General features: G+C 44.6%; 1 protein-coding gene across 5 annotated transcripts in view; it reads left to right on the top strand.

Annotated features, from left to right (window-relative positions):
- Window positions 1-14993, top strand: part of TEX2 (testis expressed 2) — a 100592-nt gene that overhangs the window by 54287 nt on the left and 31312 nt on the right. For all 5 annotated transcript variants that reach the window (XM_053375301.1, XM_053375302.1, XM_053375303.1 and 2 more), the window contains exon 2: window positions 6730-8339. In XM_053375301.1, coding sequence (XP_053231276.1) covers window positions 6756-8339 — 1584 coding nt within the window. In that variant the 5' untranslated portion in view covers window positions 6730-6755. The remainder of the gene's footprint in view (window positions 1-6729; window positions 8340-14993) is intronic.

Genomic DNA, 14993 nt, shown 5'->3' with positions numbered 1-14993 from the left:
TCCTGATCAAACCAAGGTTTGGATTTGTTGAGGAATAAAGATTGGCACGATGTCTTTTTTTTTGGGTCAGGTGGGGTTGCAAAAGTGAGATCAGATCCTGGAACAAGATTATTCTAGATTCAGAACATGGTGAGTTTAAGAGATTATCTCTTCTCATGAGGAATATGTCCGAGTATAGCCTTTCAGATGTTTCGGCATTCAGCTTTTCGGACCATCTAATACGTGAGTATCTCAACTCCATGTTGGAGGACCTGGGGGCTTCAAGTTTATCTTTGCAAAATAAGTCTTTTCTTGCATCCAGGAGGAGGCAGAGCGGTAAGTGATCACTATCAACCCTCTCCTCCACTTTGCACTCAAGGGCTCTATTTAGGAGATTAAATGATACCATAACATAGTCGATAGTGGAAGCTCCTGCATTTGATATAAAAGTAAATTCCCCACAAGTCTCCCCATTCTTGCGCCCATTTAGTATGACCAGGTCCAGCTTGTTAGAAAGACGCAATAGGCACAGACCTGCATAATTACATCCCTTGTCTTTTGAGAGTCTGGTGGGTATAAGATGGTTTTCTTCCACGATGGGTGGCGAGTTGTGGAAGTGTGCATATAGTGCTTCGTCAGACTGGCCAATTCTGGCATTAAGATCACCAGCCACTAGCACTGAAGCTGCAGGGGTTTGAGTCATCAAACCATCAATGTATGTTTCCAGCCCATGCCAGGTGTTTTTAATCAGCTGCTTGCCTCTTTGGGGGGGAAGATATACATTAATCAATAGCAGGGTGAAGAATCTGCTTTTCACTAGTACGGCCATAGCCAGATGTTTCAGTGTCTCTAACTTTACTATGGACGCCCTCAACCTTGTAGATATTAAAATGCCTAGGCCACCCTTGACTCTCCCCCCTTTAGTGCTTGGAGATCCTGTGAGGGACATTGAGGAAAAGCTATTAACTTCTAGGTCCCCTGTGAGCCATGTCTCCTGTAAAAATACTATGTCGTAGCCTTGGATAAATTTAGCAAAGGATGGATCAGCTGCCTTTTTTTGCCATCCTGCGATATTCCATGATAAAAAGCTAAGGTTGGCTTTACCAAGATCCACTCCTTGTCAATTATCTTCCAAGGTACTGTTGGAGTTTACCATTCCACGTGGCAGCCGACTATCATCCTTACATGGAGAGCTGCCCAGGTATTCTATGGTGTCAGATGGTAAATGTAGAGTACTCACATTGGTAGAGACTGGGCCTTTGCTATGCAAGGCCTCCTCCTGGGGGTACTCTACCTGGTTGTAGCCTAATTCCGCTTCATCTAAATATCTCATTTTGGACCAGAAGCCTGGTGAAGTTTCCTTAGGCATGTTTTTCCTTATAGGGAGTGATGCATTATTCTCCTCTGTGAGTTGTACTTTCTTGATTGCAAGTAGATTAATCTCTGCTTTTATCTGAAGGTTACGTGGTCGATGAGCCGCTGAATCGAGTTCTTGTGAGATGATCGTTTTGGAAGGGCTCTTGCTCTTTCTTTGGACATCCCCCTTGGTTTCCTTATATAACTCTTTGTGAATGGAGAATATCTTGATTTAAAGTTGAATAGATGTAGATTAGAGTTTTGAGTTCATTGGGGCAGCACGCCGTGTCGTAACATGTTATCTTACTAGCATGAACTTCCATCAAAGGTGACATTAATTTAACATTAATTGGGGGAAATGACTCCCACAATTCTTAGTTGTGTATTCCAGAGTGAGCACCGTACCTGATGGTTTGACTTCCCCAGCCACTCAGTTGCATTGGGTTCCTTAAATTCTAATTGATCGTGGGATGTGCGGTGATGTTTTCTACTTTGCAGTGGAATCCTACGCATGCCTACACAGAAGTAAGCGCTGCGGAGGTCCATGGGACTTCCTCCCAGCCAACTCTTTCTAGGATTGCAGTCAAGAGGCAATGGATCCAAGTTCTAACTTGGTTCCTATCATTGCTTTGAGCAGATTAGTCATTGCGTAAGTGCTAATGTCCCGGCATATACTTATATTCTTTATTCATAGTGAATAATGGGTCTGTTGCATTACAAATAAACAATTTTAAGAATCAGCATGCGATCTTGGAGCTGGTTGGAACTTCTTATAACTGTTTTCAGCCTAGCACTTGACCCTGTGTGTGCCTGCAGCCTATTCAATTAAACATGTCGGATGCATTCGTACTGCGTTCCAGGATATCCTCTTTGTTTTAGTTAATGTTCACTTGCTATAATTACATCCTGTGTTTAACTTGAGGGGAAGGCAGAGTACAGTGACATGCTTACTCTGATTTCTGAAGGCCTTTTGGAAGAAACAGATTTTCTGGATCCATTTCAGTCGGGGTTTAGGCCTGGTTTTGGCACGGAAACTGCTTTGGTCACCCTGTATGATGGCCTCTGTTTGGAGAGAGAGAGAGAGAGAAGGGAAACATGTCCCTGTTAACTCTTCTTGACTTCTCAGCGATCTTTCAATACTGTTGACCATGGTATCCTTCTGGAGTGACTGTCCGAACCAGGGGTGGGTGGCACCGCTTTGCAGTGGTTCACGGGGGGTGATTTTCAGCCCCGTGGAACGTCCAGTGTGGGGTTCCACGGGGCTCAATCCTATCCCCTACGCTGCTTAACATCTACATGAAACCGCTGGGTGGGGTTATCCGGAGGGTTGGAGTACATTGTCAGCAGTACGCTGATGACATTCAGCTCTATTTCTTCTATACATCTGCAGGTGAGGCGGTGGAAGTACTGGACTAGTGTCTGGCCTCGGTAATGGACTGGATGAGAGCCAACAAACTGAAACTCAATCCAAATAAGACTGAGGCACTGTTAGTGGTTGGGGGAATGTTCAGGGATGCAGGAGAGGATATATTGTTTAATTATATCCTTTTCCAACTTGTGTTAACAAGTTCCACAATTTAGCAGAGTAACATTCCCCTTTTTAAACTTGCAGTGGATGCGTTTGCTCAGGTTCGCTAAAGCCTCTATAATAACTGTTCTAGCATTTCCCCCTTATTCCTTCATAAAAGATAAGACACGACACAGTCTTCTACAAAAGTATAAAAAGAGTTTGCTCACATATCATTCTGTTCACAATAGGATCCCAGAAGGCAGACTTAGCTTAGAAAAGTAACATATACAGTGGTACCTCAGATTACATATGCTTCAGGTTACAGACTCCCCTAACCTAGAAATAGTGCTTCAGGTTAAGAACTTTGCTTCAGGATGAGAACAGAAATCGTGCTCCGGCGGCGTGGCGGCAGCAGGAGGCCCCATTAGCTAAAGTGGTGCTTCAGGTTAAGAACAGTTTCAGGTTAAGTACGGACCTCCAGAACGAATTAAGTACTTAACCTGAGGTACCACTGTACCTGGAAACTATCTCATAAGAAGACAGTCCCTTTGTCCTCTCTTGGCTGAAAGCCAAGAGGGCATCTTTGGCTAAGCAAATGTTGCTTCTTCGATGCATGTAGTCAAAAGAGAGAGATGGCTGCCCTGCCCTGTGTTTTTGTCATTACCTGCACAGGTGAGGTCATACCCACCTCTAGTCACATGCAGGGAAAGTCTGTCCCAGCCCAAAAGGAAACAGGAAGTTTATGGGCTGGCTGGACAAACATTCCTCCCTATGTGTAAACATGTTCATTCTAGGAATGTTGTACTTGAGTGCTCTTGTGTTTCACATCCCACAGTGGTTAGACCGGATGGGTGGGAGATTGCCTGCTCTTGATGGGGTTACACTTCCTCTGAAAGAGCAGGTTCATAGCTTGGGGGATACTCCTGGATGGATCCTTTGCTGTCGCTCAAGGCTCAGGTGGCCTCAGTGGCCAGGAGTGCCTTCTATCAGCTTCGGCTGGTGGCCCAGCCATGCCCCTATCTGAACAAGGATAGCCTAACTACTGCTGCCTATGCTCTGGTACCCTCAAGGTTAGACTACTGCAATGCATTATACATAGGGCTGCCTCTGAAGACAGTTTGAAACTTCAGCTGGTGCAGAATTCAGCGGCCAGGTTGCTCGCTAGAGCAAGGCGATTTGAGCATATCACACCGATTCTGGTCCGATTGCACTGGCTACCGATTAGTTTCCGGGCCCAATTCAAAGTGCTGGTATTGATCTATAAAGCCTTAAATGGCTCAGGACCACAATTCCTCAAGGACCGCCTCTTTCCATATGAACCTACCTAGACCCTGAGATCATCTTCTGAGGCCCTTCTTTGTGTGCCTCACCCATGTGATTTCCAGAGGGTGGCAACACGAGAACGGGCCTTCTCTGCAGTGGCCCCCCGTCTGTGGAATGCTCTCCCCAGGGAAGTTCGCCTGGCGCCTTCATTACACACCTTTAGGCGCCAGGCAAAAACATTCCTTTTTAACCAGGGCTTGATTGACCTGATTGACATCCTATGCCCTTTTGAAATGTGGGCTTTTTGGGGAGGGTTACTGGGTTGATGTTTTGATTTTGATAATGTATTTTGTGGGGTTTTGTTTTGATTTTGTTCTGTGAACCGCCCTGAGACCTCTGGGTATACAGCGGCCTATAAATTTTAATAATAATAATAACAATAATATTATTTTTTTAAAAGTTGATACTCTCTTTTAAGAAAGCACTAGCATTTCAAATAATAAAATCTCTTTGGCTTCAAGAGATAAATGTATGTGTAAAATACTGATAATTTAAAGAAAATAGGCATTAGTCCCATAATAGCTCTCCCAGTGCCGATGTGCCTCTTTTAGATTACCTAATTTGTACAGATTTGTTAATTATATGAAGTTGTGGAGTATGCAAAATTGCTATGCAGTATTCCAGACTGATAAAGGTTTGGTTCTTTTGCCATTATGTTGTAAAAAAGGAGAGAATAGAAATGATGTTCCAGTTCCTTGTGGAACTTCTCTCTCTCTCTCTCTCTCTCTCTCTCTCTCTCTCTTTTGTAAAGGTGCTTTTCAGATTAATGTTACACTTAAAGAGTTCTGATGAGTTCTGCTTGACAGTTTGATTATGGCACCTTTCACAGCTCCCGTCGGCAAAAAAAAATTAGTTACTAAGGTGACAAACCTGTTGTCTTGACAATTGAGGCAGTCTCTACTTTGCTCATCTCCCCACCAACCACCCATTTCCCCAAATTAAGAATTTGTTATGTTTTCGGCTGCTTCTGAAAATGGCTTATGGATTCTCAAAAGAAACCTGAATTCTCAGCCAGCCTGTGAAAATATAATTCTGCATCCACTAATTGCACAACACTGAAGACAAAGAGTCTCCCTGTTTTACAATACAGGCTGTGGCGAGTCTGTGCTGGGCCTCTGGTGCCAGTTCCAGTTTGGGCTCTTGGGGCTCTGTCATACCCATGGCCTCTAAAGCATAGTTAGATTTAAGTTCAACACGCAACGGTCCATGGTTAATGCACGACTTATTCACTGCAATTTAGTGCCCATGGAGCGGGCTTTTAACACACCTCCTCGTTAAAAGTCGATCATTCTAAATAAGCACAATTTTTGTTCTCTGAGCTAAAGCATGTTCTAGCGCAATCATTTCAGCAATACAAGCCTCTTCCCGTGCCTTGCTCTATTAGTGGGCTGTTTTGAACTGGAAATTAGAATTTCTGGGACTAGTGCTGTGTGGGTGGTACAGAAACACTTATGGACTGAAAAGTGTTCAGTTCTGCAATGCGATTTTGAGGTTCACTTTACTAAAGGTGATAAACATCCTAAGATGATCAATTATCTTGGAATGCACAGCACTCTCTTCTGCTATGTACTGGGGCTCTGACAAGTAATGTGTGTGTGTGTGTGTGTGTGTGTGTGTGTGTGTGTGTAGATACATATATCATTTTCTTGCATTATGGTCTTAGCTATGTGTGTCTACCAATACAGCGTGTGTGTGTATATGATTAGTTCTTTAAGAGATTAATGTGCAATCAAAGGGACTGAGCGTCTTTGATTTATGAAATCCTATCCTGTCCATCAATAATCTTAATTGCTTGCCATTATAATCACTGGAGTGTACTTTACCATCACAGTAATTATCTTGACTGGCTGTAATTTGACAAATCAGTTGAAGAGGCAAATAACAATGCTATATCCATCATCTCGCACAATTCTGTCATTGCTTACAATGTGCTGACTGGAAGCGGGTGGAATTTTTTTTTGCTTCTGTTGAAGTGACACCAAGTGACTGTTTTAGTGTCCCTGTAAAAGTACAGACCAGAAGTGAGTTCTTAAAACGTGGCCTAATTCCGCCCCCCTTCCATCCCTTTGCATTGCGTGTTCACAGGTAACTATCTAAACATTAAGATCAACACATGGAATTTTACTTTGAGCCAACTTTGAAGGGGGTATTTCTCCCAGTCAGACAAGCTCCTTGGGACTGTGCATTTTAGCATCCTGCTTCTGTGTCATGGTTACCAATGTGCATGTTTGGTGTGATCTTTTTCTCTCTCCTGCCCTCTCCCCATTCCCATCCCATTCCCCACAGTAGCAATAAAACATTCACACTGGTCCCCAAAGGCTAAGAGAATCAGCCTCAGTTCTTGGTAGTAAACAATTTACCGCTTTTTCTCCACTTAACCATATTTTGGTTTTATGGTATGATTCTCCCCTCCAAAATATATATATGCTGAAGTGTGAGCGATGATGACTTGCACCCTCTCCATGGCCAATAAACTGATTTTCATGTGTGGTATTCAAAAGCTTGTTAATTGCAACTGTGATCTTCCTCCACCTGATTTGCATTTGGCTTCCTCTTCACAGACCCTGTTGCATCCCTGGGACCTGCAATGACAAGTCTGAACAGTAGCCATGCAGAGAAAACCCGTGAGATGTCTTCAAAGCAGCCCGCGCCCAAAGTGCAGGTTCAGCGATCTGTTTCCCGAGAAACCATCACCATTCATTTCTCGGCGTTTGGGAAGGAGGAAGAAGAGGAGGAAGAAGAGTTCATGGAGTCCCCCTCCGAGGCACTGGACAACCAAAGCATTGTAACTGCACTTGAAGCTAAGGAAGACCTGTGCTTTGATCACGGTGACCATGACTCTTCGGGTCCCACTACCTCGCTTAATGTGGCTGCATCTCCACTCGTCTCGCCAACTGCAAAGCCCTTAGAAACCCAAGTATTTAGTGTGGTGCCATCAGCTCTTTCGTCCTCCTCGCATTTGACTCACACCGCCATCTCATCAGGGGTGGCGTTGCCTTCAGAACTGAAAACCAGCCTGTCGCCATCTCCATTGCCCTCCCCTTCCAAGACCAACACGCCATCCGCTGTTGCCGGCTCAAAGCCTTTCATGAGTTTAGTTAAGTCCCTCTCGACAGACATCGAACCAAAAGAGTCCACTCCGCCCACGAGACACAGGCAGTTGATGAAAACCCTGGTAAAGTCTCTCTCCACAGACACTTCTAAGCAGGAGCCCGAAGCGGTTTCCTACAAACCGCCGGACTCCAAACTCAACTTGCACCTGTTCAAGCAGTTCACCCAGCCTCGGAGTACAGGTGGCGACTCCAAAACTGCTCCCTCGTCCCCCTTGACATCTCCGTCGGATACTCGTTCTTTTTTTAAAGTGCCCGAAATGGAGGCCAAAATCGAGGACACGAAGAGACGCTTCTCGGAGGTGATCTACGAGCCTTTTCAGCTCCTCAGCAAAATAATGGGTGACGAGAGTAGTAGCCACAGGCCCAAAGCCTTATCTTCAAGTGCTTCAGAGCTGTCCAATCTCTCCAGCATGAATGGCCATCTGGAAAGCAATAACAACTATAGCATTAAGGAGGAGGAATGCGATTCCGAAGGGGACTTCTACGGCAGCGACTCCAGTATATGTAAGAGTGCTAAGCAGTCCCAGAATGCGGAGGAGCCTGCAAAAGAGGCCGACAGAAGAAGCTCCCCGTTGTTAAGCACAAAGGACCCCAGTTTGAAGGCTTCACTGGTACTTGAAAGATGTTCTCTGTCTGCTCTGGCGAGCAAAGAGGACGAGGAGTTCTGTGAACTGTATTCCGAAGACTTCTGTTTGATAGAGGATGACGGTAAACCTGACAAACCTTTCGAAAAAAGCTACCTGAAGGCAGAGGGGAGGCCTGAGGAAAGCTCTGCCTCACCTTTCAGCGGTGAAGGTGGCACCGAACTACATCTGCAACAGCCTAAACTTCCAATGAAAACGTTGTACTTTCTCACAATGTTGATCTATGCCTACCTTATTCTCCCTCTTCCCAGTTACTTCAGCGGACTCTTTTTGGGAGTTGCCGTGGGATTTATGATTGCTATCTGTGTCATTTGGCTTTTTACACCAAGTTCTCGAGGTAACAGGCTACATAGGAATTGGAGCAAGCAATTGAATATGCACCCTCTGGACATCCAGGAACCTGAGATATTGAAGGTGAGCAACTGCTTCTAACTTTTGGAGATGCACATGATCCTGTATCATAACAAATTTACTTCAGGCCATACTGAAGGGTATGGGAATTAATGTGGTTCTTGGAAGTGGTGCAGGATGTAACAATAACAAATTAATAGCAAGTTGATACCCACTTCTGTTGTAGTAGATGTGCACTAAAGATCTGGTTGGATTTGCTTTGTGATTTGGTTCTATTCTATTAATTTTATTTTAAATTTGTAGGCCACCCTTCCCCACAAAGTCGGGCTTTGATGGCTTCAGTTATAGTGGTAACTCGGTTTTCGAATGTAATCCATTTTGGAAGACCGTTCAACTTCTGAAACGTTTGAAAGCTGAAGCATTTACTTATGAAAAACTCAATACGGAGGTCGCATAGCATGTTTGACTTCTGAAAAGTGTTCAAAAACTGAAGCAGTTATTTCCAGGTTTTCGGCGTTTGAAAACAGAAATATTTGACTTCCGAGACATTTCAAAACCAAGATACCACTGTAATAGTTCTTTTCTAGTGCAATTTGTATATGTTTACCATGGGATGGCTGCGTAACTGGAAGATTAATATGGTGGTCTAATGACTGCTGCCCCATGTCTCTGGCCACACAGATCAGGCCATGGGAGCCTGAACTGGGAGCCTAAATTGTTGTAGAGTTATATAACTCAGTTGGAGCACAACAGGAACATGCCTCTGAGAGCCAATTGTTCTGGCAATGTAAAATTGGCTTTGCCGCTCGCTTGGGCAATTGTGGCTTCTGTTGCTATTATGGAACTCACACTTTCATATATGCTCTGCAGCTTATGAGGCTCCCAATATGCATGATGACAGTGAAACCCACTTGTTAGAATGTGATTCATGTTGAATTCCTATAGAATCCAGAGCAGGAAAGGGAGCTGAAGCCTTCTTGTGCTCCCTGTTTTTCATGGGGCAGGATAGGGCTAAACTGGAGTGGAGTGCATTTTCAGCATCTTGCCTCGAGGGCACAGTTTACTGTATCCAGTGTCCTCTTCAAGAGCACTTGGGATGTGGGAAAGTGGTTGGAAGAATCAGCAGGAGCACAGGCTTTGTTTACAAAAGGCTATAGGAAGGGCCCAAGTGGAAAAGACAGGAAACAGTCTTAAGAGGCTGAAAGAAAAGATGGTGCCTATTTAAAGTGAAGTACAGTTGTACCTTGGAAGTCGAATGGAATCTGTTCTGGAAATCCGTTCGACTTCCAAAACATTCGGAAACCAAAGTGCGGTTTCCGATTGGCTGCAGGAAGCTCCCGCAGCCAATCGGAAGCTGTGGAAGCCCCATTGGACGTTCAGGTTCCAAAGAACGTTCGCAAATCGGAACACTCACTTCCGGGTTTGCAGTGTTCAGGAGCCAAAACGTCCGAGTACAGTGGTACCTCTGGATGCGAACGGATGTAACTTTCTGTTGTGCTTTATTAGAAGGAGAAAAATTATCGTTTCCTTAATAACAATTTAAACAATTTATTTAACCAAAGCAATAACATTACTGTATAGCATATGTATCCATGTTTGTTAATTGATGTGGTTAAATGGTTTTTTTAAAAAAAAACAACAACAAAAACCTTAGACTGAGTTGTAGCACACATGGAAAACTTAAAACAAATCCTTATTTCCTGATGAATAGCCTTTGGACTATAATGTAACTTAAATAGAAAAGTATCTTCAGAAAGATTTTTCCTCCAAAAGCATTTTATTTTAAAAATCAGATTTAAATTGATTTTTATCCACCCTGCTGCAGATTGTACTTTTCCAGCTTGTGCTTGATGGTTTTGGCTAGTTTGCAAAAAGAGACGTGCAGGGACGTTTATGTTGTTGTTGTTTCTGCGCTTCACAGTTAAGCTGTGCCCTTTTGTATGTGCTGAGCCCAGGATGTTGTTGTTTTTAATGGCATGGATTGCAGAAGACGTCTGTTTTGGGAAACTCTATGTGTCATGGACCTTGGAATGGGCCTTTAAATTATCTCTGCTTTGGAAAGAGGATTGTGCCCATAGGGGAAGTGGACTTCCTATTCGTTCCATTGAGCTACCGCCACGACAGGTACAGATTAAAGGCAAATTTGCGGAGCCAGGAAGGTTGTGACCACACCTTCACAGTGCTAGACTGAATTTCTTGTGGCAAAAGATTGTTGAAGCTTTCTTTGGCATTGCTGTTCGTTGAAGGATCTTGCAAGCAAAGGAACGAGCTTAAGTCTCTTTACTGAAGTGATAAGTCAGTGTTCTTAATTTCTGAAGAGGCTTCGCGGCAGCTTCTTTTTTTTCTTTCAGAAGAATTTTCCAGTGCTCCCAAGGATTTGATTTTTAAGAGGGTTGCCGCAATAGCTCATGTGGCAATCACACAATGTAGCTCATTGTTCAGTTTTCCATATGTTTATGCGATAAGGGCTGTGGATTAATTTTCCTGCTGTTGCCTGGCAAGTTGTTCTGGCAGTAGAGTGTTTGAGGAAGCTTAGGGCAATATTCAACCCGTTTTGCTCAGACCCCATGAAATTAGTGGACCTAACTGAGTCATGTTTATTTTTAGTATGCCTACTTTGAGAAAGGGACGCTGGTGGCGCTGTGGGTTAAACCACAGAGCCTAGGACTTGCTGATCGAAAGGTTGGCGGTTCGAATCCCTGCGGTGGGGTGAGCTCCCGTCGTTCGGTCCCAGCTCCTGCCCACCTAGCAGTTCGAAAGCACCCCTAAGTGCAAGTAGATAAATAGGGACCGCTTTCTAGTGGGAAGGTAAACGGCGTTTCCGTGTGCGGCACTGGTGCTGGCTCGCCAGATGCAGCTTCGTCACGCTGGCCACGTGACCCGGAAGTGCCTTCAGACAGCGCCGGCTCCCAGCCTCTTGAGCGAGATGAGCGCGCAACCCTAGAGTCGGTCACGACTGGCCCTGACGGGCAGGGGTACCTTCACCTTTTACTTTGAGAAAACTTTAGTTGGAGGCCACCCTAAGGTTCCATGTCCTACTGAGGCATCCAAAATGTTATTGCTATCAGGGTATGAAAATGTTCGGGCAGATGACCTCATTTTTGTGCTTGGTCCACATTTGACCAAGATCTCACTGTTCCAAAAAGGGAACGTTGGGTCCAGTTTAATGTACAAAAACTCTCTTAACAGTATGAAGGTGGCTGTGTTGCCACTATACCTCTTGTTCCAGCTCACGCTTCTCCACAGATCAGTAGGGCGGAAAGGTTACAAAGTGGGGCTTTCTAGCTTCCGAGATGATTATGCTCAACAACTCCCCCCCCCCCCCAGAAAAAAAACTCAACAACTTTGGTGTCCAGATTTTCACTGATTGAAATATGGCAACCCTAATTTTTAGTCGACTCTGGCTCCTCCCCGAGTTCGCCTGTTATTTCTTATGGTATTTTCCCCTTTTTCTTCTGTTGATATACACTGTGGCATTTCGAACCACTCTACCAGACATTGTCTAGTGTTCTTTGTTCTGTTAATTTTGTTTCGTATTTGCTTCATATAAAATCTCAATAAAGATCATTTATAAAAGCGAGAAAAAAAGGCAGTTAAGGGTAGCTATATACAGGTGCATAAAATCACTATATTTTGTATATTGAGCTTCCTAGAGCACAGTATATATATCAGGAAGCTTCATTTGGTCAGAATTGAGTACAGTTGTACTTCAGGTTACAGACGCTTCAGGTTGCATGTTTTCGGGTTGTGCACCACGCCGAACCTGGAAGTACCGGAACAGGTTACTTCCGGGTTTCGGCGCATGCGCAGAAGCGCCGAATCGCGACCCTTGCGTGCGCAGATGTGGCACTGCAGGTTGCGAACGTGCCTCCCGCACGGATCATGTTCGCCACCCGAGCATCCACTGTATACACTTCCAGAGTTAACGCTAAATACATGACTTCTGGTAAATGAGCCACCTTAGCTGCTAGAGGGCCATGAAAATTTGTGTCCCGGGCTTTCCATCTCCCCATGTGTACTATCTGAAACCAAAGGGGCACATTGGTTGCCAGATGTGACCCCCCCCCGCAGCTCCCCTACCCCACTAAACAAAGCTGAAAGGTGAGAGGATAAAGAACAGACAAAATCAAGTTACTTCTTCACACAAGGCACAGCTAACTGTGGCATTTGCCACACTGTGGCTTGGGTGGCTTTGAAGGCAAATTAGACAAATTCAGGGAGGATAAGCCTCTCAATGGCTACTTAGTCATGATAGCTGTATATTGCCTCTAGAATCGGGGGCGCCTGCCTCTGAATACCAGTTGCTGGAAAGCAGGAGAAGAGTTCTGTTCCGCTCCTGCCCTGCTTGCGGCAGCTTAGGTTGCACTTCCTGCTAGGCATCCTTTGTCCTATCTGTGTCGCGTATTATCCTGCTCGGATTTGCATGATACGTTTTTGCTCGGCGTCTCCGTGAGCAGGTTTATTGGAGATATATGCGTCACCCAGTATGATTCATATGTTCAAATATCCATAGGGAGTAATCCACCCACACTGGGAAAGTGTACTTACCCACTGCCAGGCATTACACAATTGTTACCTTGACACTTTTAGTGTAAGTAAGGGTTAGAGAATTCTGTGCCTTTCTAGTCCAGAGTGAAATGCAGAAATTTTCTGAGATTGAACCACCCCAAGACCTGCGGTACATAGGCCGGAATATAAGTGTAATTAATAAATAATAATTCAAAATATAATTTGGTGGGTATTCATGAATTGTGTTGATTTTAATTCCAGAGGGTTAACTGCGTTACAGCTAGGGTTGCCGTACATCTGGAATTTCCTGGACACGGCTGGTATTCGGGCAGAAGTAGCTGAAAGTATGGCAGCCCGTGTTGGAAGCTCAACAACTTTTGTGTCCGGGTTTTCACATTTTGAAATAGGCCGATCCTATTACAGCAAACACAGAAAAGGGCTCTGTGGCACTAGAAAGGCTAATAGATTTGGCTCTGGCTCATGAAACTTTCTGCCAGAAATTATTTACCGTATGTTGGATTACTAAATAGGTAAGGGACACGGGTGGCGCTGTGGGTTAAACCACAGAGCCTAGGACTTGCCGATCAGAAGCTCGGCGGTTCGAATCCTCCAACGGGGTGAGCTCCCGTCACTCAGTCCCTGCTCCTGCCAACCTAGCAGTTCGAAAGCACGTCAAAGTGCAAGTAGATAAATAGGTACCGCTCCGGCGGGAAGGTAAACGGGATTTCCGTGCTCTGCTCTGGTTCGCCAGAAGCGGCTTAGTCATGCTGGCCACATGACCCGGAAGCTGTATGCAGGCTCCCTCAGCCAGTAAAGCGATATGAGCGACGCAACTCCAGAGTCATCCGTGACTGGACCTAATGGTCAGGGGTCCCTTTACCTTTTTACTGAATAGGTACAGTAGACACCGGCCTATGAGCCCCATGCATTTTGTGGGCCCTGTGACAAAGGGTCAAAATAATATTGATTTGATCTTGTTTGTTGTCGCTCTTGCAAGGGGCCCCCCGAGATTTCAACTGCCAAGGGGCCTCCATAGGGTTTAATCCGGCACTGCAGTTATGCACAAAATACCACTTTTAATGTTCCATTGAATTTAACTAAAGCAGAAATTTGATGGATGCCAAGTACCTAGAACTAAAGCAACTATGTAAACCTGCACTCGCCATTCTAATGCAGAAAGCAGCTGCTGCAGAAATGCTGCGTTAAAAAGCAGTTAGTTTCAAAAGCACCATTGAAGGGGCATTAGCTGGCTTAGTCGACATGTACTCATCCTATCTTTCTCCTAGGAAAGACTGGAAAGGGGATTCCTTGGCAGGGAAAGGGGAGGAACAGAAGTTGGCAACCAACAAGGTTTAGCTTAGCTAGCAAGGGCAGCCCAAAATCATATCTTGGATCTGTACCTGGTAAACAGTTTGCCTGGAGTGTATGGCTGCAGAAAACTGGACAGGACCTTTGAATGCTTTCCCAGATGATAAGTCCTTTGCCGTGGAAATCTAGAACACCAGAAAGAGTGGTTCTACGATAGCTTTCTCCCTGACATGCTCGTTCCTGTGTTCAGAGAGCATTTTGGGTAGGCCCGAGGGAGAAGAAGCATTCAGGGATGTGAAGCAGCAAGACATTCTTCTGAAGATGATAAAGATGCTAAAAGTAAGAAATGTTTTGAGTACGTGAGTTATGAAAAGGTTTGCTTCTGATCTGCAACTCCAGGGACCCTACTTGCTCTTATTGAGTAAGAGATTGATTTGTTTTACTCGCTCTGCCTTTCAAATGCCGTTTTTCCGTATTTTGTGTGTGGTATTTTTGTATGCCTTTATACAATTTCTTCTGAAAACAATTTATGCAATTACTTCTGAGAACGTTAAGTACCGTTCTCGTATTGACAGTCCGAGCACTGCTTATTTGATACAGACCAGCGGTGGTGACAGCTTTTGGCATGAATAATGTAGGTAAACCTGCTGCTTTATAAATACTGTTCACCCGTAGTTTGAGAAAAGTGGTTGCAAGATGACTCAAGAACTGAGCATGGATATGGGAGACCTGGAAAAGGTTGCGTTTTCATTGTCCCCCCACCCCAGGTCTAACCAATAACATTCAGAGTGTCGAAGAAATGAAGGTGTGCTATTTTTCTGTTCACAAACTGATTAAAGGAGTGGGATGGATTTCTAATGTGGTTAGACTGGCAGAGCTTAATCCACTTATTCTAACTAT

This window comes from Podarcis raffonei, chromosome 2 (assembly GCF_027172205.1).
Source record: "Podarcis raffonei isolate rPodRaf1 chromosome 2, rPodRaf1.pri, whole genome shotgun sequence".
Taxonomy (NCBI): Eukaryota; Metazoa; Chordata; class Lepidosauria; order Squamata; family Lacertidae; genus Podarcis; species Podarcis raffonei.
Note: the sequence above shows the minus strand (reverse complement) of the source record. Positions and strands in the feature narration are given on the sequence as shown.